At 34.3% G+C, this 26,951-nt stretch overlaps 1 protein-coding gene across 1 annotated transcript; it reads left to right on the forward strand.

Moving 5' to 3' along the window:
* The first annotated feature begins 15,755 nt into the window (after window positions 1-15,755).
* Window positions 15,756-18,039, forward strand: LOC146929421 (allene oxide cyclase, chloroplastic-like). Its single transcript, XM_085708231.1, has 3 exons — window positions 15,756-16,052; window positions 16,175-16,296; window positions 17,570-18,039. Exons 1-3 carry the CDS (start codon window positions 15,833-15,835, stop codon window positions 17,969-17,971), a joined length of 744 nt encoding a protein of 247 aa, XP_085564357.1. The 5' UTR covers window positions 15,756-15,832; the 3' UTR covers window positions 17,972-18,039.
* Window positions 18,040-26,951: the final 8,912 nt, after the last annotated feature.

Raw genomic sequence — 26,951 nt, forward strand, 5'->3', positions numbered from 1 at the left:
CTTTACTCTCGCTTTATTTTTCACGTCGTTACGCTCGCTTTCCGTTAGTTTAGAAAAACCTTTTTTATCTCAAAAATCAAATAAGCAAAAGTCAAATTATTTTCTTAATAAACCTTGGATCCAAATCCAAGAGATTTTTCCTTTATTTTCTTAATCAAATTCTTAAATGAATCTTAATTAAACTTAGACCAAATTTCTTAAATAAAATGAAACAACCTCACTTCGTTCATTATTCTATGCCTTGAGGCCTCTCTTCCCTTCTTAAAACTATTTTCAAAAACTCTAAAAAATAACTCAACTCACAAAATATTTTTGAGAGAGAACTACGGCGGTTTTGATCCCTTTTAAGGGTACGTAGGCAAGGGTTTATTCCTTCCAAATCGACCAAATAAAAATAACAAAAACTCATACTTCTTCTCCCTCCATTCTTTCACTTAGATCTTAAGCAATAAATTTTTCAAATAAAAATAACCTAGCACAAGATAAAGTTAGAAAGAGGTTCCCACGAAATACCGTGGACGATGTTGTGAAAGTGACTCAAAATTGGAGTTTGGAGGCCAAAATTGATGTTTGCTGAAAGTACAAATCGGTGGCCGATTTTGGCTGCCTTTTGGGAGGCTTTCTGTTCGGGAAAAATCGGTGGCCGATTGGGAAAAATCGGTGGCCGATTTCGCGTGCTGTTATTTTTCAGAAACGTATTTTTGGGCCAGATTTGTTACAATTTTATGGGAGTTTCTTTTACTATAAATATAGGCCTTGTATCAGACTATTTTGAGAGATAGAGGGGGCTGAAACAAGGGTTTAGAAATCAAACTAGGGTTTGTATAGAGTTTGTCTCTTGGCAACAAACTAGGGTTTGAAGGTTGATTCACCTTGGGAAACACTATTAGGATTGAGTCTCTTGGTTACGGGAAGAGGCTGGGATTTGGGTAGAATTAGGCGGGAGACTTATTCTTGTAACCCATTGAAATCTCTTTTGTAACGTTACTCATCATATAGTGGAACGGAGGGCTGCTCTCTCCCCCAGACTAGGTCAATTTGGACCGAACTGGGTCAACAAATTCTTTGTGTTCTCTCTTCCTTTTCTCTCGCTGTTGTTTTCTACTTTTGGCTTGTGTTTATAATTGTTCCATACACTTTGATTTTGGTTGCTTAATTATCCCTTGCTCCACACATCAAGTTGTTATTGGTGTGAGTTTTCTCATCGAATCCGCAACAATTGGCGCCCACCGTGGGGCAAAGGTCAAAGGATAATCAAGTACCATGGGTTCGAAGTGGGATATTGAGAAGTTTACCGGAGATAACGATTTTGGGTTATGGAAGGTAAAGATGGAAGTGGTGTTGATACAGCAAAAGTGTGAGAAAGCTTTGAAGGGTGAAGGTTCGTTATCGGTCACCATGACACGAGCGGAGAAGACCGAGATGGTGGACAAGGCCAGGAGTGCCATTGTCTTGTGCCTCGGAGATAAAGTTTTGAGAGAAGTAGCAAAGGAACCAACCGCGGCATCGATGTGGGCAAAGTTGGAATCTTTGTATATGACAAAGTCTTTGGCTCATCGGCAATTCCTAAAGCAACAACTCTACTCATTCAAGATGGTGGAGTCAAAGGCCATCATGGAGCAACTTACGGAGTTCAACAAAATCCTTGATGACTTGGAGAATATTGAGGTGAATCTTGAGGATGAAGATAAAGCTATACTCTTGTTGTGTGCTCTACCTAGATCTTTTGAATCGTTTAAAGATACCATGCTCTATGGAAAAGAAGGCACTGTTACCTTGGAAGAAGTTCAAGCAGCTTTGAGAACCAAGGAGTTGACTAAGTCGAAGGACTTGAGAGTTGATGAAAACGGGGAAGGCCTAAGTGTTTCAAGAGGGAATGGTGGAGGTAGAGGTAACCGGGGAAAGAGTAGTAACAAGACAAAGTTTAAATGCTTTAAGTGTAACAAGATGGGTCACTTCAAGAAGGATTGTCCGGAGATTAATGGTAATTCCGTACAAATTGTCTCTGAGGGTTATGAGGATGCAGGTGCTTTGATGGTGTGCTGTTTGGAGGATGAAGGTGATGTTTCTCACCTTGGGGGTGATGCCTGGTAGAGCGGTGGTCGTCTGGAGAGACGTTAAACACTCAACATCAGCCTGGAGAGGCGGTGGTAAGAATACTCATGATCTACCGGTTGAGGTGGAGGTTCAAGGAAGACATAGTGGGATGTACTCATTTGCTAGTTGAGAGGTTGGAAGCTCAGCTTTAGGTGGAGTTGAACACACCGGGAGTGGTACGACTATGGAGGACCTTGGGTGCTATGCTCTAGTGGTGAGCAAGGGTTTTCTTCATGAAGACGGAAGGCATTCCGGAGGTTGAAGAATGTATAGCACGGCTTGTGGAATTACCCTAAAAGTCCAAGGGTGATTGGATGCAAGGTGATCTTCAAGGAAGCGGGAGATGTCTCGTATTGAAGAGGTATGGTGTAGTCTTGTAGAACTACCTGAAATTCCTAGTGTAGTTTGGATACAAGGATCTTCGAGAAGGCGGAAGACATTCCGATGGCTGAAGAGGTTAAGGTGTGTACTTGTGGAACTACCTAAAATTCCTTGAGTAGTTTGGACACAAGGATCTTCAAAGGGGCGGAAGGCATTCCGATGATTGAAGAGATTAAGGTGTAAACTTGTGGAGCTACTTGGTGTAGTGGGAAGCAAGGGAAAGAGCAGCAAGGTGTTGATGTTAAATGGGCATCATCACTAATTTGGAGTCAAGGTGGAGATTGTTGTGAAAGTGACTCAAAATTGGAGTTTGGAGGCCAAAATTGATGTTTGCTGAAAGTACAAATCGATGGCCGATTTGGAAAATCGGTGGCCGATTTTGGCTGCCTTTTGGGAGGCTTTCTGTTCGGGAAAAATCGGTGGCCGATTGGGAAAAATCGGTGGCCGATTTCGCGTGCTGTTATTTTTCAGAAACGTATTTTTGGGCCAGATTTGTTACAATTTTATGGGAGTTTCTTTTACTATAAATATAGGCCTTGTATCAGACTATTTTGAGAGATAGAGGGGGCTGAAACAAGGGTTTAGAAATCAAACTAGGGTTTGTATAGAGTTTGTCTCTTGGCAACAAACTAGGGTTTGAAGGTTGATTCACCTTGGGAAACACTATTAGGATTGAGTCTCTTGGTTACGGGAAGAGGCTGGGATTTGGGTAGAATTAGGCGGGAGACTTATTCTTGTAACCCATTGAAATCTCTTTTGTAACGTTACTCATCATATAGTGGAACGGAGGGCTGCTCTCCCCCCCAGACTAGGTCAATTTGGACCGAACTGGGTCAACAAATTCTTTGTGTTCTCTCTTCCTTTTCTCTCGCTGTTGTTTTCTACTTTTGGCTTGTGTTTATAATTGTTCCATACACTTTGATTTTGGTTGCTTAATTATCCCTTGCTCCACACATCAAGTTGTTATTGGTGTGAGTTTTCTCATCGAATCCGCAACAGACGATGCGGGTGCCTAACACCTTCCCCAATCGTAACCAACCCCCGGATCCAAAAAGGGTTTTTAATTCATCTTTTCCCTTCCCACGAATAAAGATCGAAAAGTCCAAACGATTGAAGGTTCAAAACCAATCAATGGATTGACACCCGAAAATCATGGTCTACACCACATATGCTCTTTCTCAAAGTTTTTAACAACCCAATCCACAAAGAAAGTGTGGACTTTTGTCCAGTTGCAGATATGCATCATTCCTCCAAAACCACTGTCATTCAGAAGCCCAATTATCTCATTTTTTCTTCTTTTGCCATCTACTGAATGCATAAGATCATATACCTTAGGTATACTCATCTTGTGCCTCAGTCTTTGTTTTGCATTTTCATCATCCGATTTTCCTTCATCGGAATCTTGTGCTTCATTCTGTTGTTTCTTTTTTTCATTCTTCTTTATGTACTGCTTCTTTTCTTTTCCCTTAGCCTCGTCTGATTTCCGCTCCTTATTTTTATCACCACCGCTCCTTAATCTTGTGACATTTCCTTGCTCCTCCTTCGATTGTGTCAGTCCAATACTGAATGATGGCAATGACCCTAGGTCCCTGGTTTTTTTTCACCTGCATGATCACAGAAAACCATTAAGTACATATAATGGTTTTAATGTACAACACATAGAAACCATTTGCAAAGAAAAATGGTTATGGTATAATGGAGAGGAAAATGCAAATAAGAGTCAAGAGAAAGTACCAGAGATATTACTATCCAATGAATTGAACCTTTTGAATTCAGAGAGTTCAAAATCAGATGCAGCTTCTAGCTATGAGCAAAGAACAACATCTTCAATTTCTACTATTTAACAAGATTATCAAGATTAACAATACCTAACAATGTTAACAATACCTAACAAACAGGGAACTAAGAAATAATACAAATTTCCTACTAAATTCTACTAAACTATAGCTTTATAGATCCTCCTATTTGTACTCCAAAACCATTAAGTACATCTAATGGTTTTGGAGTACAACACATAGAAACCATTTCCACAGAAAAATGGTTTTAGTATAATTTTATTAAAAACAACAAATACATTATGGACATTTTATTAAAGTAACTTCTAAGTTCTAGCAGCCTTAGGTGTTGTTTTTTTTATTACATCTTTTTTGTTTCATTTTTTTCATAATTAAACTACTATGAAAATGTTCAATATGTTACTACTGTTTAGGTGATCGTTTATCCAATTTTTTTATTATGTATAATTGTGTGTGTCTATATGTATCCGACTATATTTGTTTTGGAATTCCTCTTAACTATGGTGTAGATTTAAATTTAAATTTGAAAAAGAATTTGGTTAAGAGTAAATTTGTTTAGAAAAATCTATGAACAAAAATTAAATTGTTAATAGTAAACTATTATTTAATGTTATCATCCTTAGGCTTTACATGTATCTGTGGTTTGACATAATTTTGATCAGGTAAGGAACTGAAATGCTGCTACAGGGCAACAATTGATGGATTTAGTGCAACTAATTTCCACCAATGTTGTGATTTTAAAGGGCAACTATTCAAGAAGTAGAAGTGTTCTAGTATAAGCTTATACTAGAACTTCATTAGGAGGTAAGGAATACTATCATATGCTACTTATGAATTTGAATTCTCTGGATTCATGCAAGCTTATAATATGAGCAAATGAGGAAAATTGAGACTGAATGGCTATAATTTGGAGATGTAACTGACAGTTTTGCTACACCAACTACAGGAGTATACTAAAGTACAAGATGCACTGTTTGAATATTTTCCTCCTAGGTGTGACTCACCAATGCAATCATTGGAACATATAACAACTTCACCTACTTTATCCTACTCAAATCTTAATGGTGAAAATGAATTTTCGGATAATGTAAGACAAAATGGATGCATGTCCCCTTACTCAAGAGCTCAAGGGAATTTCAAATGAAAACATGAAATTCCAGAGTCAAAATGTGATGATGAAATATTTGACACATGCAGGTGATTTTCTACAAATGTGGTAGTTATTTGACACATGCAGGTGATTTTCTACAAATGTGGTAGTTATTGGATCTCAATCAAAAGGAAGAGAAAAATATGTTACATATACTCCAAGTTATAAATATCCATTTTAACTAATAGCTGTAATATGATGTATTCTTATGATCACACCAAGTTATAAATATCCATTTTAAGTCAGCTTATTTTGATATGATAAATAACAATATTAACAATACCTAACAAACAGGGAACTAAGAAATACCTAACAAATTTTCTACTAAATTCTACTGAACTATAGCTTTATAGATCCTCCTATTTGTACTCCAAAACCATTAAGTACATCTAATGGTTTTGCAGTACAACACATAGAAACCATTTCAACAGGAAAATGGTTTTGGTATAATTTTAAATTTGTGGAAACATTCAACATTCTGAAAGCATTTCCAATACAATTTTCAAATGTTTTCTCCAAATCGAAATTAAACCGTCAGTTTAGAGTTACACATTTGCACATTAATCTGTCAATTTAGAGCAGCGGATTGAGATTTCCCCAAATTGAAATCAAATTTTCTTTCCAAACCTTATTGAACTAAACAAAACCATTTCTAACTAACAGAAACACTTTGATTCATAGCACAATAACGAAAAAGAAGTTAAGGTTCAAACCTGATTTGATTTCGACATGTTGCTGTTTGTTGAGTTTTGATGGTGAATGACGGTAATGTTGATGAAGATGCTGGTGTTTGAAGACGCTGGTGTAGTGAACGACGGCGTTGGAAGTGAACGACGGCGTTGGAAGTGAACGACGACGACGGTGGTGAAGACGCTGGTGTAGTGAACGACGGTGTTTCCGGTGGTGAAGAAAGACGACGATGTTGCTCGCTGCCTTGTGTTGATGAAGAACGACGGCGATTGTTTCCGGTGGTGGAGGTTGTTTCCGATGGATTTCTGGTGGTGGAGGTTGTTTCCGATGGTGGAGGTTGTCTGAGAAATGTCTTTTTGAGAAATGACGGTGAGTTGTTTGAAAAATGACTTTTGAGAAATTTTGTTTTGCCAATTTGATTTGTTTTCAGTTTTGGGGAGTGTAGGAAACAAATTTTGTTGGGCTACAGATTAATGGGCCATATTAGAAATCCTTATGCAGGGTGCATAAGGAAAATCCGTATGCACCATAACCAGACCCTGCTTAAGGGTACTAAAAAATGAAATTTTATGATAATTAATGTAGTGAAAATTGTGTAATTAATCCTTAAAATTTTTAAAGAATTTCCTTTCTTAGCAATGCTTTCCTTTTATGGTGTGCTTAACCAGTGCCTCGGGGGCACGAGTTAGCATGACCCTTAAAATAAAATGGAACTCATGAAGAGAGAAAAGTAGAACCATTGTCATTAAGTTCGCTTCTATTTTTCTCCTTAAAAGGGGTATTTATGAGGTATCATACTCTCTTCGTCCCAAATTGTATGACGTTTTGGACATTTCATACATATTAAGAAATGCAATTAATATTGTGTGGAAAAGAGATATTATGAGTTGTTTTATAAAATCGTCATTAATAAATAATATGGGAAAGATAAATGAAAGAATTGAAAGAAGAAAGAGTAATAAATAGTTAAGGTTATACATAGGAAAAGTAACATTAATGTTGCATTGGTATTGTAAAGCGACATATAATTTGGGACAAATATTTTTCCCTAAAGCGACATACAATTTGGGACGGAGAGAGTATTTAAGAAGTTAAACTCCCCTCGTTCTCCCCATTGGGAATGATCTAAGCGTTTGTGTTGTGAGCTTTTCTTCTATGCATGAGCGAAGGCTATGGTTGCTTTGGGTGACCTTGACTTTCCCTTTTTAAAATTATTTACTTTTTGAATGAGTTAGTGTATTTTTATGTTTAACTACGTAGATATAATTATCCCAAATAAGTTTACTTGTGAAAACCATTAGTAAAACTATAAAAGATAAAATTATCACTTAATAGATAAAATTATGTTTCTTGTTTTGGCATTTTGAGTCTCTACAATAACTACACAAATTAAAGAGCTTTATCAACACCAAAAATTGTCAAGATAAAATTCGCAAAATTATATTTTACTTTTCCTATATATTTTCTTCCCCTCGTAAAATTAACTATCTTACCATTCCCTTCACTCACTACAACAACACTCAACCTAAACATTAATACCTCATCACTACACTCTTACCAATCAAACAAGTCTTTCATTTGTAAAAGTCAAGCTTACCAATCATCTAACTCAGGTTCACTCCTTATATCTTTCTTGTTTGTTAAAGATATCTATGGAACTTGCTTGTTAATAATACCTATGTTGACCCTTTGATTTTTTTTCTTTCTTGAATTTGTAGTCGAAGTACAAGAACTTAGTGTTTATGAGATCAATGAGAAAGATTGTGGAAAATAATCGTCTCCTTTGGAAATGTAATTGAGTTAGCAACCACGTCAAGAACTTGGAACAAACCCGAACAGACTCAGATTCAATGGAATTCCCATTGTAGGTCTTCCATACTAGAAAATAATCCCTATATATATACGCAACATTAGCCAGGTCGATCCAATCAAATTGGAGACCCGACTCTACTATTAAAAATTGATCTCTAATAAAATAAAAACCTAAAATTGTAGCTACTAAACCTCAATCATTTTACAGGCTCAAGAGAATCTTAATTTCTTGGATTGAATATATCTACACCGATGTGAATTTCGGCAACAACATCACCATTTTTAGCATCTAAATTATCATTTTAAGTAGCATCAACTCCTTGTTTCATGCCTTTTTATGGTTTTGGTTTTAGTTTTTTCTCTCCTAGATCCTTTAACGATTAGTGGTGATTTTGTTTTCAAGACCTTTGTTGGTCTCCCTTTTTTTTTTTTTTTTTTGAGGGGGTCTCCTTTTGTAAAATTTCTTTTCCTAATGAACATAAAAAAAGAAGTCAGAACGATAATTCAATTTAAGTTCTACAAATATGCAGCATACCAACATGCTTCTCATACATATATTTCAATAAAATCACATGTAACAACATTTATATACGGTCGCACAAAACTGTTCAACATATATACTCTATTTTACTTCTCATGAAAGAATTATTTATGGGCATCAAGTATCTACGACTTATCGATCAGCTAAATAAAAAAGTCGACAAAAATAGAGCAGACTATATATGAGAAACTTTTATTATATTGAGTCAATCTAGAAGCATAGATTATTGCATTGATTACAAAGTAACTACGTACGAGAAACCATGCACATGCAACATTTATTTTAATCATGTTGGATATCTACGAAATCCAATTGTTTATTTATATATTAGATTCATCATGTCATGCATGCATGCATGGCTTTTGTTTTTGGATATATCAATAGTAAGTTGTGGAATAATGCATCTTCAAGAGGTCTTTCGTGAGTCCAGAGTTAGAGGAAATGTTGAAGAATACGTCTCGTGCGTGCTTCAGGGTTAGAGGCAAAACACCATCCATACTCGATATCAGGATTAGTTTGACTTTCATTTTGATGTTGGTTATGATTTTGGTGGTTAGTTTTGATTGATTTTGGTGGTAGTCCTCGATTGAGTCTTACCTTTAACGGGGTTTTGATTGTACGTGATTTATAGGTTTTTTTAGATGTTCCGCCTAAATATTAGCACAAGCACCACTGTCATTTTTCATATTACATTGATCAATTTCCGAATTGTTAAATCCGATTTGTTTTGAAACCTGATGATGCTCTATTAGAGATATATAGTTTAGTTACAAGTAGTATTGGTCCCATTAGTATATATAGTTGTAACCTCCCCATAAGTGGGATAACTTTCTCATTTGTAATATCACATTTTACTATCAATAATACACTTTCATAAGCTTTTCTCTCCCTTCATCCATGGATGCCATGTTTCCTAACATGGTATCAGAGCAAATTTGGTATCATCCCTGAAGGATTTTTCCGCTGCATTTACTAGAGAAAATATAATTTTCTCTCTTTCACTTTCTTTCTCTTGTTTCATTTTCCTTCATTTTCTTTTCTTCCTCAACCGTTTTCATCGTTTTCTTCAGCTTTGTTCTGGCATGATTCTACTTCAATTGCAAATTCGGTTTTCTGGATTAGAATCCATTTTCTGATTGATTTTCACCTTCGATTCGAGTTTCTTGCTCGAAATCATTCATTATCGTGTCAATTTTTCCCCAATTTCTAGGGTTACAGTTTCGTCTTTCATCAGAGAAAATTCATTTCATTTCGGTTTGGATTCCTTTCACTTCTTGTTTGATTTCTTGATTGGAATCTAATTCCTGTTCAATTTCAAGGTTCTTTCGATTTCAGAATTCGGGATCGCATCATATGATCTGTTTTAGATCAAGTTCGATTGCGCATTTTGGAATACGATTCAGTGTTTCTTTCGTTCCTCACTTCATACTTCATTTTTTGTCCTTTCTCTGAGTTATCAATTTCAGTTTTGTGACTCTGTTTAGCAAATCGATTTTGCGATTCTCGCGATTCCAATTGCGATTTGTTTCCTCCTTTATTGTCAATATCTGGTTTTGGTTAGTGATTTCAGAAGTCACTCAATTTCTGTTAGAGGTTGTGATCTGTTTGGATGATTGTGAATGATTTGAGGTTGTGATTTGTTGCAATTTGTATATCACAGTGTTGAAGCTCTGGTTGCCTTAAACCTTTGACATCATCATTGCATTTTCCGATATAAGTTGGTACCACTGAGTGATTTTGCAGCCGTTGTTAAAATCCTCTGCTGCACTCTATCCAATTGCTGTGATTGGTGTTCACTATTCAGATTTGGTTTCACTTAGTGATGTGGTGTGTATGTGCTCTGCTACTCATTTGCATATGAGGATCTTTGTGTTTGGTATTGTCTCTGGTTGCCGTAATTTCACCATCTTCACTGCCATTTTTGAGCTTCTACATCAGGTTGCTTAAAGGTTTCATTCTTACTCCATCTTCCATTTAATTTCAGTTTTGTTCAATCATCATCTTCAAGTAAATGTGGAGAAGATTGTGATGAGTATGAATTGTTCCGATATTGGTGTTCTTTGTGCTGAAATTAAGAAGGTTATGGATTCTGTTTTGATTCTATTGGTACCATGTGGTGTCATTAATTCATTCAAGGACAGCACTTAGTTTGAAGTGTTTTGCTATGTTGGTGCTTCAGCATATTTTTTTTGGGCTGCATAATTGTGCTGGTTGTGGTAGATTGCTTCCTATACTATTGTTTTTTAGACTTGGTGGCTTTCCTTTAGTGCATTAATTTCTCCTTTTGGTTGTTTATATCATGATCTATGAGAGGTATCTTCTTAACTTGTGGATTGTCAATGATTGGCTTGGATGAAACTGGGTTGGTGTATGGTATGGTAATCCTATTATCTCATCCACATCTTTGGAATTTTGATGACATCCACCTTAGCATGGGAAGCTACACCTGCACATGTTATAGGATTAACAAGAGAAACAAGTGCTGCCATTAAAAAAAAGTTGTCCTATGGATCTCTAATGGAATTTCATTCTAACACTTTTGAAGATTATTGTTTTGGTCTGATTGGAGCATTCTTTGATTGTTGCTGCCCCTCATCAGTTGTTACTTGCTATTGGCAGTTTTCCTTTTACAGGTTGCATTTGGTTCTTTTCTTGTCTCGGCTCGGCATTGATGGGCATCACTTTTATCTTTGGAACCTTGGTCTTGTTGCTTCATGATACCTTTGGTGTGAAGTTTGTTCAACATATGACCTCCTTCCATTGTAGACTATGGCCCTCCTTGCACTTCTTTTCTCGTTTTGTGCTTCTGTTCATGATGGTTAAGACATGTTGATACACTACAAGAAACATTGCCATTTGCCAGGGCTTTTTAACAGGGGTTTAAACCCCTGGCATAAAAACGAGGGCCAAAGCCAGGGATTCACCTCGCAAATGGACAAAAGTTTTGGGTGTAAATACCAGGGGTTTGGCCGTGGGATATTGCATTCAGCCCCTGGCATAATGGAGGCGCCAATATGAAATTCAAACCAAGAGACAGCAGCACGTGGGTTGGAAAGCATTTGGTACCGTTTGGCAGGGAAAATGTGAGGGGCTGTCCCTGGCATCTATGCTTTTGCAGGTGACAAGACAAAGGCTGAGAAAATAACTGCAAAAGCTGAATTTTAAGGGGTCAAGACCGTGGGAAATTGCACTCAGCCCCTACTATTTTTTCTGACTTGTTGACCATTCTGAAGCTATAATATAGCCTAGGAGTAGATGTGCATAAGCGAGGGGCTGCCTCACGTTTTTTCCTTGGCATGCAGTCCAATAGTATATTCCAATATATATATATGCTTCTTACGTCAATTTCTATTGCACCATCACTTACCAATACTTGGAAAATTTTCAGCAAAATACACAACACTTCCCCTTCTTCATTCTGTTCATATAACTCATTCTTCTCCAACTCATTCTTCTACTATTTTTTATTATAACTCATTCTTCTCCAACTCATTCTTCTACTATTTTTTATTATCTATCAACTTATATATTTTCTATGGTATTTCCTATGGTATATTCAAATTATTTATGGAATATATGCATTTTTTTTTTTGTGACAAAATGGAATATATGCATGTTGTTGAATATATGTTTTTTTGGTAGATTTATTGATTATGTGTGCAGTTATAGTTATACTAGCTAGAATGACAAAAAAAAATGTATGGTCCAACACTAAGTTTATAGTATATAATCCATTTTTTTTAATTTAGAATTGATATCTATTCTAAAAAAAATAGCATTTTTTATAATTATTGTAGAAAACTCTTTATTTACTAAAACAGTTTATTTAAAACGTTTTTTTTTTAATTTAGGGAAAATCGTTTTTTTAATTTGTGTAGTAAAAAAACTGATTTTTAAAACAGTTTTTTTTAAAAAAACTGATTTAAAAAGGTTTATTGTTGGAAAACAGTTTTTTTTAAACTATGTTAAAATTAATTTTTATGAAAAAAAAAATATACTATAATAATTAATTTTTTAAAACATTTTTTTTTGAATGCCTATTTATTTTTTATTTTAAAAACTGCTTTTTAAATAAAAATACTTCATAAAAAATATTCTAAAAAGGTATATTGTTGGAAAACAGTTTATTAAAATAGTGTATTCATAATCAGTTTTTTTTTTAAATTAAAATGATGTTAAAATTATTTTTATATTAAAAAAATCTGTTTTTTAATAAATTAAAATCTGCTTTTATGCTAAAACAATCTATAAAAATCTGTTTTTTAATTAATTTAAACACATTTTATTAATTAAAATTATTTTTAAAATATTTAATTAATTAATAAAAAATACGTTTTTATAAATAAAACATTTTAAAAAAAAAATAAAATGGACGTTTGCCAGGGGTTAAACCCCTCGCATGTCCCTGGTATTTTTCGAATTGACTTGAGTCAGTCAGTCAGAGTCAGTCAGAGTCAGAGTCAGTCAGTCAGAGTCAATCTGGTTGCAGAATAAAGTGAGGGAAAATACCAGGGCTTATGTCAGGGAAAATGCCAGGGCTTTTACCAGGGATTAAGGCCCTCGTTTTTTTCCCAGGGGTGGGATCCCTGGCAAAAAATTTCCGATGAGCGGTTTTGTGATGGCTTATGCCCCTGGGAAATTCCCTGACAAACGTCCAGTTTGCCAGGGATTCCGCCCTTTTGACAGGGATTCCGCCCCTGGGAAATTGTAATGTTTCTTGTAGTGATATGCTTCCGTCATGAGTGGTTAAGCGTTCTTGTGCTTCTATCTTGAGTGATTGAACACTCTTGATGGTTAAGCGTTGTACCTTTTAAGGCTTTGTTGATATTGGCTTCTACCGAATGGTAGTTAAGCGTTGCTTTGATGCTTCTTTCTTCAATTGGTTCAACCTTGAGTTGTGGTTGCTTCTTGTTGGATAAGCACTTGTTTGATGACTTTGGTTTTTAGCCGATGTGTTTCCGGCATCTTTCCTTGTATTTTCATTTGCTTGATGTATTTCCTTGTATTTTCTCATTTCAAGTTGGAAGTGTTTTGAGCACCTTCCAACTTGAGGGGGACTATTAGAGATATATAGTTTAGTTACAAGTAGTATTGGTCCCATTAGTATATATAGTTGTAACCTCCCCATAAGTGGGATAACTTTCTCATTTGTAATATCACATTTTACTATCAATAATACACTTTCATAAGCTTTTCTCTCCCTTCATCCATGGATGCCATGTTTCCTAACATGCTCTTGCAATGAATTGAATTTCTGAATTGCATTTGATGACTTTCCAATCGATGGTATCTCAAGATTTGCAATTTGAGTTAAGAGTTTATGATTTCTAAAATTAAGTCCTCCGCCACCTAGCTTTCTCTGGCCAACATTATTTACCTTATATTTATAGGAAAATGATAAAGAGTGCCCTTAGGATTTGCTTGCGAGTTTTGAAAGGAATGGAGGGGTTTGGAAAAAAAGGAAGGAATAAATGGAAGAAATATATGACATTGAGAGGGGAAGACATTGTGGTTTCATTTTTCTTCATAATACAAAGCCCTCATCATTTGAGGGAACTAAATATTGTAGTGAGGAGGGTTTCGCAGGGTTTACATGAATTTCTCAAATTTAATCTAACCAGTTATAATATTCTTAAAATTAAAAATATATTAATCATAAGCATTAACTTATCATTCTCTAAAAAAATTACTCTTTAAAAAAAATGTGAAAGATTTTACTATTTTCCCCTATATTTCCAACCCTCCAAAGTCTTCTCTTCCCCTCCCCTCCAAGCTCCCAAACAAAGCTTAAGAGTATTGGCCGAAACTTAAGACACTTGTTAGCATAATCCATATTTATATTTTAAGGACAATGCTAATTTCATCGATTCTTGCTAAACCGTACTAAAACAAACCTTATAATGACTCAAGTGCCTATAAAAATGACTCAAATTAATGATTGTAAAATAACCAATAAAGGACCCTAAAAATATGATAAGACAGACTTCCCCACATGCTACTTAACAATTCTATATGAACCCCACCCCTTAGAGAAAATCTTGTGTGGACCAGGACCAAAAATTTTGGTTTAGTTACACACACAAGAATTTGCCTTCTCTCTCTTCTCTTCTCTCTTCTCCATTTTCTCTCTCTTCTCTCTCTTCTCTCTTCTCTCTTCTCTCTTTGTGTGTGACCAAACCAAAATTCTTGGTCCTGGTCCACACAAGTGTTTCTCCACCCCCACCAAACACAAAAAAAAAAAAAAACGAAGTTCCATCTAATTCCACTATAACCTTGTGTCTTAAAAGATCTACCAAGTAGGAAACTTATCTAGGAAGAGCTTCCATGAGCAAACATGAACCTTAGATGGTGTCCAACCTTTTCGGACCAACGATATGATAAAATAAATTTCTCCCACCCTATCCCTTCCTCGAGAGACAAACCTAAGAGGTAACCACATGCCAAGAAAACCAAGAAACCCTCTTCAGCCTCAGCCTCCAAGACCAATAATCCTCTCCCTCTAACAACGATCAACCTTCCATCACACCCAACATATCAACTAGGACTCATTATCTAAATGTTTTTCCATTTATTTTAAGTAAATAGAAAGGATCCTTACCCCAAAATTTATGTTTATAGTTTTGGGACCATGAAAGACCTTTCGAGGAGTTAGTTTGTTTGGTCAAACATATTGATTAGGCACACACAAAAATAATACACTTTCTCTAACAACAACAACAACAATAATTTGTTTTTATTTTTTATTGATGATTATTATTTTGTGTTTAGTTTATACCTTTTGTTTTGTGACATGCAATACCTCCCTTCTTATGGTTATATTTATCACACTATTACTAGTAACATCCCGCTCGCTTGATTATAAACAACAACAACAACAATAATTTGTTTTCCTTTTTTATTGATGTTTATTATTTTGTGGTTAGTTTATGCATTTTGTTTTGTGATATGCAATACCAGCTCCCTTCTTATGGTTATATATATCACACCATTACTAGTAACATCTCCTTCGTTTGATTATAGACGACGACGACAACAACAACAACAATAATTTGTTTTTCTTTTTTATTGATGTTTATTATTTTGTGTTTAGTTTATGCATTTTGTTTTGTGACATGCAATACCAGCCCCCTTCTTATGGTTATATATATCACACCATTACTAGTAACATCTCCCTCGCTTGATTATAGACGACAACAACAACAATAATTTGTTTTTCTTTTTTATTGATGTTTATTATTTTGTATTTAGTTTATGCATTTTGTTTTGCGACATGCAGTACCAGCTTATGGTTATATATATCACACCATTACTATTAACGTTCCCCTCGCTTGATTATAGCTTCCACTTTCTCATCATAAAAAAATTATGTCTTCCTCATTCTTTGCTTTGAGAACAATTTCTTCTTTCTATGCCAAACCTTCCAACATAAAATCATCACAACCAAACATCTCATCCAAATCAACTATCTTAACCTTCCCTTCACTCACTACAACAACACTCAACCTAAACATTAATACCTCAGTACACTCTTACCAATCAAACAAGTTTTTCATTTGCAAAAGCCAAGATCAATCATCTAACTCAGGTTCACTCCTTGTATCTTTCTTGTTTTTTTATTAAGGAACTATGATGGAATTACTTGCTTGTTAATAATATCTATGTTGACCCATTGATTTTAATTTTTTTTTTTTGTTGCTTGATTAATAGTCAAAGTACAAGAACTTAGTGTTTATGAGATCAATGAAAAAGATCGTGGAAGTCCTGCTTATCTTAGGTTGAGTCAAAAAAACGTCAACACATTTGGTGATCTAATTCCATTTAGCAACAAGGTGAGTTGGTTATCATTATTTTTTCTTTTTTATCTAAATATTCACATTGTGCAATAAATATTTTAAGAGCTTTTATTACAAGTTGCAATTTTGGATTTAAACTTTAAAGTTTCTTTTTTCAATTTTGGGTAAAACTTTTTTTTTTTTAGGGAAATTACCGTTTGATTTTAAGTTTTAAGTTAGTACTAGTATATATTTTCTTAATTGCAGAGAGTTAATGTACTTATAGTTGATTTTTTGTTTATTTCAATTTACTTTAATATAAATATTTTAAAATATAAATAATTTTTTTATATAAAATGTAAAGGTGACTCATGGTGATCGAAAAGAGAGTATGTCTCGTGGCACATTCATAATCTCTGCACAATTGTGACACGAGCTAGAGCCCAACAGTTTAATTGTAAAAGTTTTTATTTGACGGTAAAAAAAAATTAAAAGGAAAAAACATGTCAATTAAGTACTCCATATAAGAAAAGTATTTATTGTTTTTTGAGGGATATAAGAAGAGTATATATTGTTTTAAGGGGCTAAAAAGTAAAGAATTATGCTAACGTGTGCTCTAAAAATTAATTTTTAAAACTAAAAAGTAAATATTGTTTTTTAAGGTTTTTATAAATAGAAAGTATTATTTATTGATAAAAATTAATTTTTGACATTTTTAGAAATAATTTGTAGCAATTTACAAAACAAATTTTTAACATTAGAAATAATTTGTAGCAATTTACAAAACAAATTTTTAACATTTGAGTTTCTTAACATGTGTCTTTAAAACACATGTTAGCATTTCCCAAAAGTAAGCTAGTTCCTAAAAAAATATGAAGTAAATATTGTTAGTATTTATAAGACCAACTCACTTGGGTTGGTCCGGTACTGTTGACTCAAGATATTGGAGTGTACTACTATTAAAATATAATAAATAAGTGATGTATACGTGTGAGATCTATTTAAGAACCTGAAAGTAAGTGTCTCCATTCTAATAGTATTATATTGAAAGTTGTGGAATCAATGTTTCAAAAGTCTAAATTATGTCATTTTTAATTATTATTTTTTGCTTCTTTAACCGGTTTTTGAGGACCGATTAGCATGACCCTTATTTTTTAAAGTTAATATTGTCCATTAGAAACTACAAACTTTGCATCATGTACGCCTAATTTATGCAAATTTAAAAATAAAATAAAAACTAAAAATTAGAAATTAGGATTGTACCAACAAAATATAGAATTAGGATAAAGGTAAAGGAGTTTATTTGATTTTGGGGTTATGGAATTTGCAGTTGTACTCAGGATGCTTACAAAAGAGGGTAGGAATAACAGCTGGAATATGTGTTTTGATTCAAAACAAAGCAGAGAAAAAAGGGGACATATATGAAGCAATATATAGTTTTTATTTTGGAGACTATGGTCATATTTCTGTGCAAGGTTCTTATTTAACTTATGAGGATACTTACTTGGCTGTGATTGGTGGAACTGGAATATTTGAAGGTGTTTATGGTCAAGTTAAGCTTCATCAAATTGTGTCTCCATTTAAGCTATTTTACACATTTTATCTCAAGGGTATTAAGGATTTACCACATGAATTTCTTGTTAAGCCTATTGAGCCTAACCTAGCTGTTGAGCCAAGTTTAGATGCTAAAGATTCTGAGCCTCATGCTATTATTGCTGGTTTCACCAACTAATTAAGAAATGGTGGTAATTAAGTTTGGATGTAAAACTTAAAAATGTTATTAACTTTATGTTGTGTAAAGTATACTTTCAAACAATTTGTATTTTTTTTTTTTGTCAAATAGTCTAATGGGTTGTCCGAGATTCAAACCCCGACCCCTATATATAATAGGCAATATCCCTGCTAATTGAGTTAAGCTCATGGAAATAATAGTTTTTTTTTTCAAGTTTGATAGCCGGTTTGAGAAGACATGGTCATTATACTTAATATCCGATTGCATTTATCATTTATTATCATTTTTAAAAAAAATCTAATGTAGCTTATCAATCATATTTTTTTGTTGGTGATCTTATCAATCATATAGTGTGAGTTTATTAATTTTGTAAAAAATGGCATAAATACGAATAACTTGAAAGAAACTACTTTCTATTGATAGCATGTTGTTTCTTATTCAAATAAAATTTGAGGACCTTTACCAAACAAAATAGTTATATCTTAATTGATCTAAGGATATAAACTGTTCATTGTGAGAACACTTGTGAGTAAATTTTTTTCCCATCCCTTTTCCTATATATTCCCACAGCCAACAACACTTTCACACCCACCAACTACACTTAAAAACCTTTTTCTATCTCATTAATTTTGAATAAATGAAAAAGAGATCAGAAGTTGAATTCCCACCGTTCAACAATCATGCAGCCATCCACACCTATGAATCAATGTTCGAATTGATAGAAAGATAAACAATTTTGAACCCTAATTACTCTCACAAAGAGTTGATTGAAAAAAAAAAATAGTAATGGACATCCTTAATGAACTTAATATATAATGATCTCTTCTTAATCTTATTGTTTGTTTTCTATGAATATAGTTATATCTAACTCTTTGTTTCATATGCAACCTCGTTGTCGTAGAACAAGGTATTCTTTTCCATAAAAATTTATTTTTGCTATCATGTCATGTTATTTATGTTTACTCTAGCCATTGTCCGATGATGCTTTAAACAAGGATTTGGTTAGTTATTCATAGTTAATCAATCAAAATACGACACAAACTCAAAGAAACTCTTTATTTAATCAATTCTTTGAATTTGTGGAAATCCTGCATTTATATAGTTGAATTTGTATATTTAATTTTATATTAGAAATTCAAATGATCAATCAAATGAAAAACTACCAGGGATATTTTTGTTTTGAAATTCTGGGACTAAAAACTTCGCCTTTACTGACCGATTTAGAGACTAAATTAGAGACCGAAATTCTAAACTAGATTACCAAAAAAAATTGGTACATTGGTCAATGCATAGCTTATTAACAACACCATTCCTTCTCCAACGGCTCAAGCCTTTAATCACAATCCGATTCCAGTTCCGAGTATACTCAGCCTAACTTGGTTATATGTAGGTTTTCATTTTGTTATTCAATTCAATCCCACATCATTTTGATTCATTCAAATCTCTGCAGATTTGTAGTTTATTCGATATATTAATTTGTTAATGGCTGTTTCCGGGACGAAGCAAGAGAACATCTGTGAAACCTACATTGTTTGTCATCTCGTCGTCTGTTTAAAACCAGCATGTAAGGAACATGTTTAAGCAACTTAAAGGAAATAGATTTGGTAAACAACTTGTTCTGTAGTTCTTAAAGTTCTGATATGTGTAATCCAGTGGTATTCTACAAGCAGTCCATATCTCTATTTCTTTTTAGCTTTTTTAGTACTACTAAATTTAATAAGCTAATTCAGCTCAGGTGAACTCGTAACGTTGGTAACACAGTAACACTAAGTAGTTCGTTTTACTGTCAACTACATATTTTGTGACGAGTCGTCGAAGAAACTTGGAAATTTGTGATGTCAAACTTTTTCTTGGATTTGAAAGTGGTGTTATTTTATATGCTTGTTCTATATCAATGTCATGTGTCCTCTACTTCCTTTGGATTTTCAATTTTTTAAAAACATACAAATTGATGCTTTTTATTTGATAATTGGGGCGTAAATGAATACGAATATCAGTATATGGGAGTCGGTGAGTGTCAAGTATTCAATGCCATGCAACTTTTTTTGCCTAATATCAGAATTATTCCCGTGAATTAATGAAACATGATTTGGGTAATAGAACTTGAATTAATCCAACATGCAAGTTTATTGAACGTTTGTTGAAGATTTCTTCATGCAAAGTAATACTAATAGGTTTTTTCTAAATTGCCTTGGGAAAGAGGTGGGTAAACTGCCCATCTTGAAGTGGCATGAATATAACATGGACAACTGTAATCCACAATAAAAAATGGACAAGGAGATGGGTTTGATAGATTGACCCGGTATACTTTTGTTATTAGCAGATTGACCCATGCATTAATTAATTAAAAAAAAATTCCCAGACTATTTTCTTCTTCTGCATAACTGCTTTCTTCTCATTTAAAAAAAAAAAAAAAAACTGCTTTCTTCTTCTACGTTTTCATCTTTTAGTTTTTCAACTCAACCATTTCTTCCGTCAATCCATTCATAATTTGGGAACAAAAATTGATTCTTCCATCCGACGAAACTCTCTCATTCAACTTATCTCTCACGATTCCTGTCATTTGCAAGTAAGTAATTTTTTTGTCTCACTTTGATTGCTATTTGAATGGTTCAAATTGTTTTGTTTGATTTGGGGGTTTAGGGTTCTTCATGTTTTAATGAATATTTGATGTTTGTGTTTGCATTGAGCATTCGATTTTTATGTGTGTCGTGAGATACTTGTATTTGAACACAACTTTCTTCTTTGACAATGCCATATTTGAATACATCTTATTGTCATTTTGAATGCATGGATGAAAAGAGTGTTCTCATGTTTGTCATGAGATTAATATCTATGGGTATAAAGGTTCTTAATCATGAAATTGTTAGAAACTTAGGAAATTTGATGTGCCGTGGAAACCACTGTCCTGAAAGCGAAAGCGAAATTCGGCTGGACTTGGTGCAATCCAACTCACTGATCGCTCCCCAAGGTTAACACAACGAGCCTATGGACACATGCACTTGTGGCCTTAGGCTATGGAAATCACAGAACAATTGCCCAGATAGTTTTATGAGGAATAGAGAAAGAGGGATGAAAAGAATAGCTAACAATAAGAGGAATTTTTCAGTACTGTCCTATGAAACACGAATCACGGATACGGACACTGTACACAACAGACACTGACACACTGACACAGCTAATAATTTGAAAAAATTACATTTCAATGTAATTATATGTGTCAGTATCGTGTCGTGTCGGTGTTGGACACAGCACGTGTCTGACACCAGGACATGGCTAGTCCGAGGAGTGCCCGTGCTTACTGTCAGTTGTCAGCCACAACCATTCTTATATATAGAGTGTTAGGGTAGAAAGGAGTAATTCATTTATGTAACAGTCCCACAATTAATCAAAAGACACCCGTTGGAATTTGGCTAATAAAGTGGGGCTGAAGTTACACATTGATTTGACAACAGATATAAAAAACACCAGTAACATGTGCTTCTGTTTGCCATTGTTCAACAGAAATGACTTTGACAATTTCTATTAAATTACTTTCAAGAAAAATGAGGATTCCCATGATATGGAAATGAAATTGTATATGTATTTTCTAGCTTCATTAATACACTTTGTAAGTGATACAAAATATTGTCAAACGTTTTCCAAAAGCGCACAAACAGAATTTCTATAAATATTTTTTGAAAAGTTATTCATAAAAACTATAGTTAACGACATAAAACAAAAGCATCTGTAGGTATTGTTGGCTAATCTGTAAGACGTAGTTTCATAGATTCACTCAACACTTCGTATAGTGGAGATTGTATTGATAAATAGAGAGAAACACGGATTCATCAATTATACCCTGTAAATATGCAAGAATGTCCGTGAGTGTATGTGCGTGCGTGTCCGGTTGAGTGGTGGCAACCGCAGCAGAGTTTAGACCTTATAAACAGCCATGATTTTGGTGTTTTTTGAACACAAGTAAAGATCTGGATATTTCATATGTCTAGCTTAATTTTATGGAGTAAGCAAATACATATTCAATTGAATTTCTACACAGCCATCATCCCACTTGAATTTTAAAACTCTTCTGGCAGAACCAAGCATCTTCTTTACGTATTTTTAACCACTCTTCTATTATTTTCCGTTTTTTTTAAGCAACATAATTTTATTTCAATAGAAGCAGCCAAGCACAAGACGTGCAATAGGCTGTGAAATAGGAGCAAAGCCTTACAACATCAGCACCACAGTAAAACAAACTACTACCTAAAGGCTTGAAAAGCTAAACAGAGGCCAACAAACATAGTCAAAATAGATGGCAGTTGCTACAAAGCAGCAAAACAATACTCCTAACAGGCCTACAGCAGCATAAAAACACCCAGCCAAACCAAAAAGCAGCAGCACCGCTGCGGCTGTACATAACCGGGAAAAAACGCCCAACCGACTCTCAACAAACCGCAAACCTTACTTCACTTCACTTCCTCTTTAGGCATTCTCTTGGATTCCAATCACATTCATAATAAAGGCAAGAAACAATCTTGAGCCTATTCAAAACCCAAAACTAAGACACCACTTTGATTTCGTCGACAATCTCATTAAACTCCTTAAATTGGTTTTTGAATATCCTCGCATTTCTCACCTTCCAAATCAACAAATTGTGGCATGCCAAATCACCCGAAAACCCTTCATACGCCTTTTAGAGGTCGGTTCGCTATTCCAACACTCAAAATACACGAACAAATTTGGAGGTGTTACAAAATTCATATGTAGCCAATTCAACACACCACGGTATATTCCTTTTGTTTTCTAATAAAATGTTAACCACACTTATTTAATAATTATATATGAAGTTTAAAGTATGTTCTGGAAAATGCCTTAACTGATAATTCTTGTTGATTGCTTTGTCATTGTCTTTTGAATTTATTCACTTGGGCATATTCCAAGTTTTATTTTATAATAATTTTCTCTTCTAACCAAAATCACGAGCTAGTTTAGAAAGTAACATTGTGTTATGTTATACCTTTTGCCTTATTGCTCTAGTTCTATTCCTGTGCTGAATATTATTGTAAATGATCATTTTTTTTCCCTTCAAATGAGAAAACTTCAGTGGAATTCGGTTACTAAATTGAGCTTCTCTTCACCATTATCTGAGCTTATGATGCCTTCATTTTTACACCTCAACTGAAATATGTAGCATGTATAAACTAGTTATGTAAGTAAGCAACACATACTAATTCTCTATGCACGGCTTAAACATACTATGAATCACATGAATGTAAAGTACATCTTTTATTGTCTATAATTTTCTAGCTAGGAGCTATTGGCATTTTTGCAATTTAAAATTGAAAAAGATTGAAAGATGGAAATGGGAAAATAAAGGGGTAGATTAAAAATTGGCATTGTTTTGCATTTTGTGTTGGCAATTTGGGACTGTTGTGGTAATTGCAAAGTCTGTTGTATAGCAGTATAGTGGATTGGCTTTAATCATATGTATTATGGAGTGGTTATAGCTTTCTGTTGCATGAGTAGGTAGTGGTTGAATTAGATCAATTTTGGTGAAACCTTGTTGTATTGTTAAACCTGTTTATTGGCACTCATTATGCTATAATTTAATGAATTTTCTTTGCTATTTAAAAAAAAATTGGCTTACCTATAAAAAAAACAGATGTTGGTTTTCATACCCACCATCCATTAATTTTGTTGAGGACGCTTCATTTTTGAGATAATGTGAGATTCAGTTATAACATGTAAACAACTATTTGATGAATAAATTAAACAAGAAGCTTGTTGAACATATTATACTAGTATATGTGTATGATCATTTTAATTTTTTTTCTTCCAGTAGTTCAATGAAGTTTTAAATTATTGAACATATTACTATCTCTTACTTCAGGTAAATTTAATTTAAAATGTCAACCTATAGTGAAGCAACTCAGCATCTCGATAATGATATTGTAGAGGTAGAATTCAGTAGTGATAATGGTTTTGGTAGTGATGGAGATAGAAAGACAGAGAATTGCAATGGTCAGAAAAGTTTAAGTGAAATTACAAATGATGATATAAAAGCTATGGAGTTTAGCACAGAGGAAGAAGCTATACAATTTTACAAAGCGTATGCCCGTTTCCATGGGTTTGTCGTAAGGAAGGATGATGTGGTAAAGGATCACGAGGGAAAAATTGTTGTGCAGCTAAAGAGGGAAAGAGTGAAACTAAAAATAAGAAGAATGAAGATAGTAATAGGCAAACCATGCGAACTGGATGTCTTGCTAGACTTCGAGTAGCCAATGATTTCATTCAGAAGATTTGGAAAGTTACTAATTTTGAGCCCAATCACAACCATGAACTAAGTCCTCCAAATCCTGTTCATTTGATTCCGAATTATAGGAAATTGAGTGAATCGGATAAACATATTGTTAGCGGTTTGCATTCTCAAGGTGTAAGAACCCGTCATATACTAGGTTTCTTAATGCGCCAAAAAGGAGGACATGAAAATCTTGGATTTATAAAAAAGGATCTATATAACTACACTGATCATCAAGGAAGGGTTAGAATTGAAGGTGGGGATACTTTTGCTACTTTGAGTTATTTTCAGGGTAAAGCTGATAATGATTCGACCTTTTTTTTCAGAGTTTACCTTTACAGATGATGGTCGGTTAGAAAATATATTTTGGGCAATTCTGCAAGCAGGCTTGATTATGAATGTTTTGGCGATGTGGTTCTCTTTGACGCCACTTATAAAAAGAACGGGTATGACAAGCCGCTTGTAATTTTTACAGGATTCAACCACCATGGTGAAACGACCATTTTTGCATGTGCTTTAATTTCTGATGAAAAAATAGAGACATATAAGTGGGTGTTAAATGTGTTTTCAAAGGCCATGTGCGAAAAACATCCAAAAGCGATTGTTACCGATGGAGATAAATCAATGAGGAAAGTGATAGAGCCAAACCGCAAGTGCACGGCCTATCGAAGTAATAGTAGTAAGAAAGAGTATCGTTCCGCTAGGGAGTTGTGAATTCAATTAACTTTTAGAGAATGATTAGAAGAGAAGAAAGCTTATAAAAAGGGGGGTTAATTGCTGAAAGTAAATAACAATAATAATAAAAGAGCCTTGGGATTATTGGTTTGTCATAACAACAAACCCTTCACTAGACAAGACTTAAACATCTAATTTTATGGTTTACACACTAATTTCTAAAGACCGGTTTCCCTTAGCCCCTCACCTTTCCGATGAAAGTCCGGTGAGAGTTTACTTCTAGCAACCAAGCCTATTTCGCTGACATGATTACTAGAAGATGCATAGAGGATTGAAACTACTCTTTGTCTCAATAATTGCAAAGACTATTTCACTGTTTTGCAATTATTGTCTAGATTCACTTGTTCCAACATCAAGACTCCGCTCTCGCTTTATGAATTGACGTTTGGGATGATGGATTAACGATTATCAAACCCTCCGCTTTCGCTTCCACAGTTTGATAATTGTTAATCCATGTTAAGACGGTGAATCTAGATTAGAAATTAAGGTTACATAGAAATTAGGGTTTAGGCTTGTTTTTTTTAGGATTGAGTCATTAGACTCCCCAATAATCCTAAGACGAAGAAGTCTACTCACTAACGTTCATTGTAGACATGGGGGAAGAAGAGAGAAAACAGTAATATAAAAGAGCAATAATATAAAAGTGAACTTTTATTCCAAGAACAAAAGATGAATGTTTATGATGGAGTGCTACTCTATTTATAGCTTTACAATTGACTTAAAATCTAAGCAACTAAAAGGGTAAAACAGTAAAGCTGCAACAGGGTAACTTGGGCCCGAAGAAAAAGCAGCAAAAGAGGGTTCTGGATCGGGCACGGCCGTGCCACATGTTGGCACGGGCCGTGCCAAGCTTCTGGTAAGGGGGGAATGTATTTTTGCCCCGTATCTTCGTATTCTTGCGCTGTATTTGCTCCACTCCTCTTTCTTTCGCTCCAAGGCACCTTCCACCATATATTCATTCCTAAAATAAAATAAAAGACAATTTAAAGTAAAATATTCTAAAAGAAAATAAAATGCAATAAAATAAAACTAAATCTTAAATAAAACTAAACTAAATAAGGCAATAAATTAGACTATCTATGACTCATCAAACTCCCCCACACTTGAATCTTTGCTTGTCCTCAAGCAAAAGGCAATGGACATAGCAGCAACTAAAAGATTTGATTATGGCAATATTAAGAACAAATGTCTCAAAAGAAAGGCTTTGCTTCAAGTACACTAATTACAACTTCAAACACTTCTCACGAACCTATTCTACCCAACATCAAGTCTCAAGTGAGTGTGTGTGTGCAGTCCAACCCTTTTCTTGCTCTTGTATAAGACAGATATTATGAGGAATAGGTTCTATCCCTAGTGCTAAAGTAACCGAGAAAAGTCCTTTCTTCATTTCATATAAGAGTGATGGGAATTTAAGTTAAGATTGATTTAATTTAACAATTAAGCACAAGGGGCTGCAGATGCTTAGGGGCTATCTATCCTCGTAGGAAGTCTTCTCGGATGTAATTGTCCTTTCCCCCTAGATTCAAAATCACCCTAAGCAGCGCTGCAAAATTATTATTTGTTTCATCTCCGCGTAGGAAGTCTTTTTGGATGTAATTGTCCTTTCCCCCTAGCATTGATGAATTTGTTTCACTTTAAGTTCAAATTAAGGAGTCACCACCACAATTAGGAAGTTAGGATGTAATTGTCCTTTCCCCCACATGTTGGTGCCATTCTCCCGCCCCATTTAACATTAACAAATTAAGAAGAATATAACAATTAAGAATCAATTTGATTAATTTTCCCACAAAAACTTATACTACTTTTACTCTGAAGACTTTAAAGGGTCTAGGTTAACACTAAAGATAGAACGTGCTCCTTAAAATACCTATTCATACATTTACTCAAGGATTGCAACCAGGTGCTTTTCTCATTGGAGAATTTTTAAAACAAGATATGGGTATAGCAAGAACATAAGAAACACGA

This window comes from Medicago sativa, chromosome 4 (genome assembly GCF_051527215.1).
Source record: "Medicago sativa cultivar Bolivia chromosome 4, Bolivia_mono, whole genome shotgun sequence".
Classification (NCBI taxonomy): domain Eukaryota; kingdom Viridiplantae; phylum Streptophyta; class Magnoliopsida; order Fabales; family Fabaceae; genus Medicago; species Medicago sativa.

Bases quoted from the DNA above. Each gene is read 5' to 3' on its own strand.
- LOC146929421 (XM_085708231.1), top strand. From the start codon at position 15,833: ATGTCTTCCTCATTCTTTGCTTTGAGAACAATTTCTTCTTTCTATGCC. The intron at 16,053-16,174 runs GTTCACTCCTTG...CTTGATTAATAG, and splicing joins AGATCAATCATCTAACTCAG to TCAAAGTACAAGAACTTAGT. The intron at 16,297-17,569 runs GTGAGTTGGTTA...TGGAATTTGCAG, and splicing joins TAATTCCATTTAGCAACAAG to TTGTACTCAGGATGCTTACA.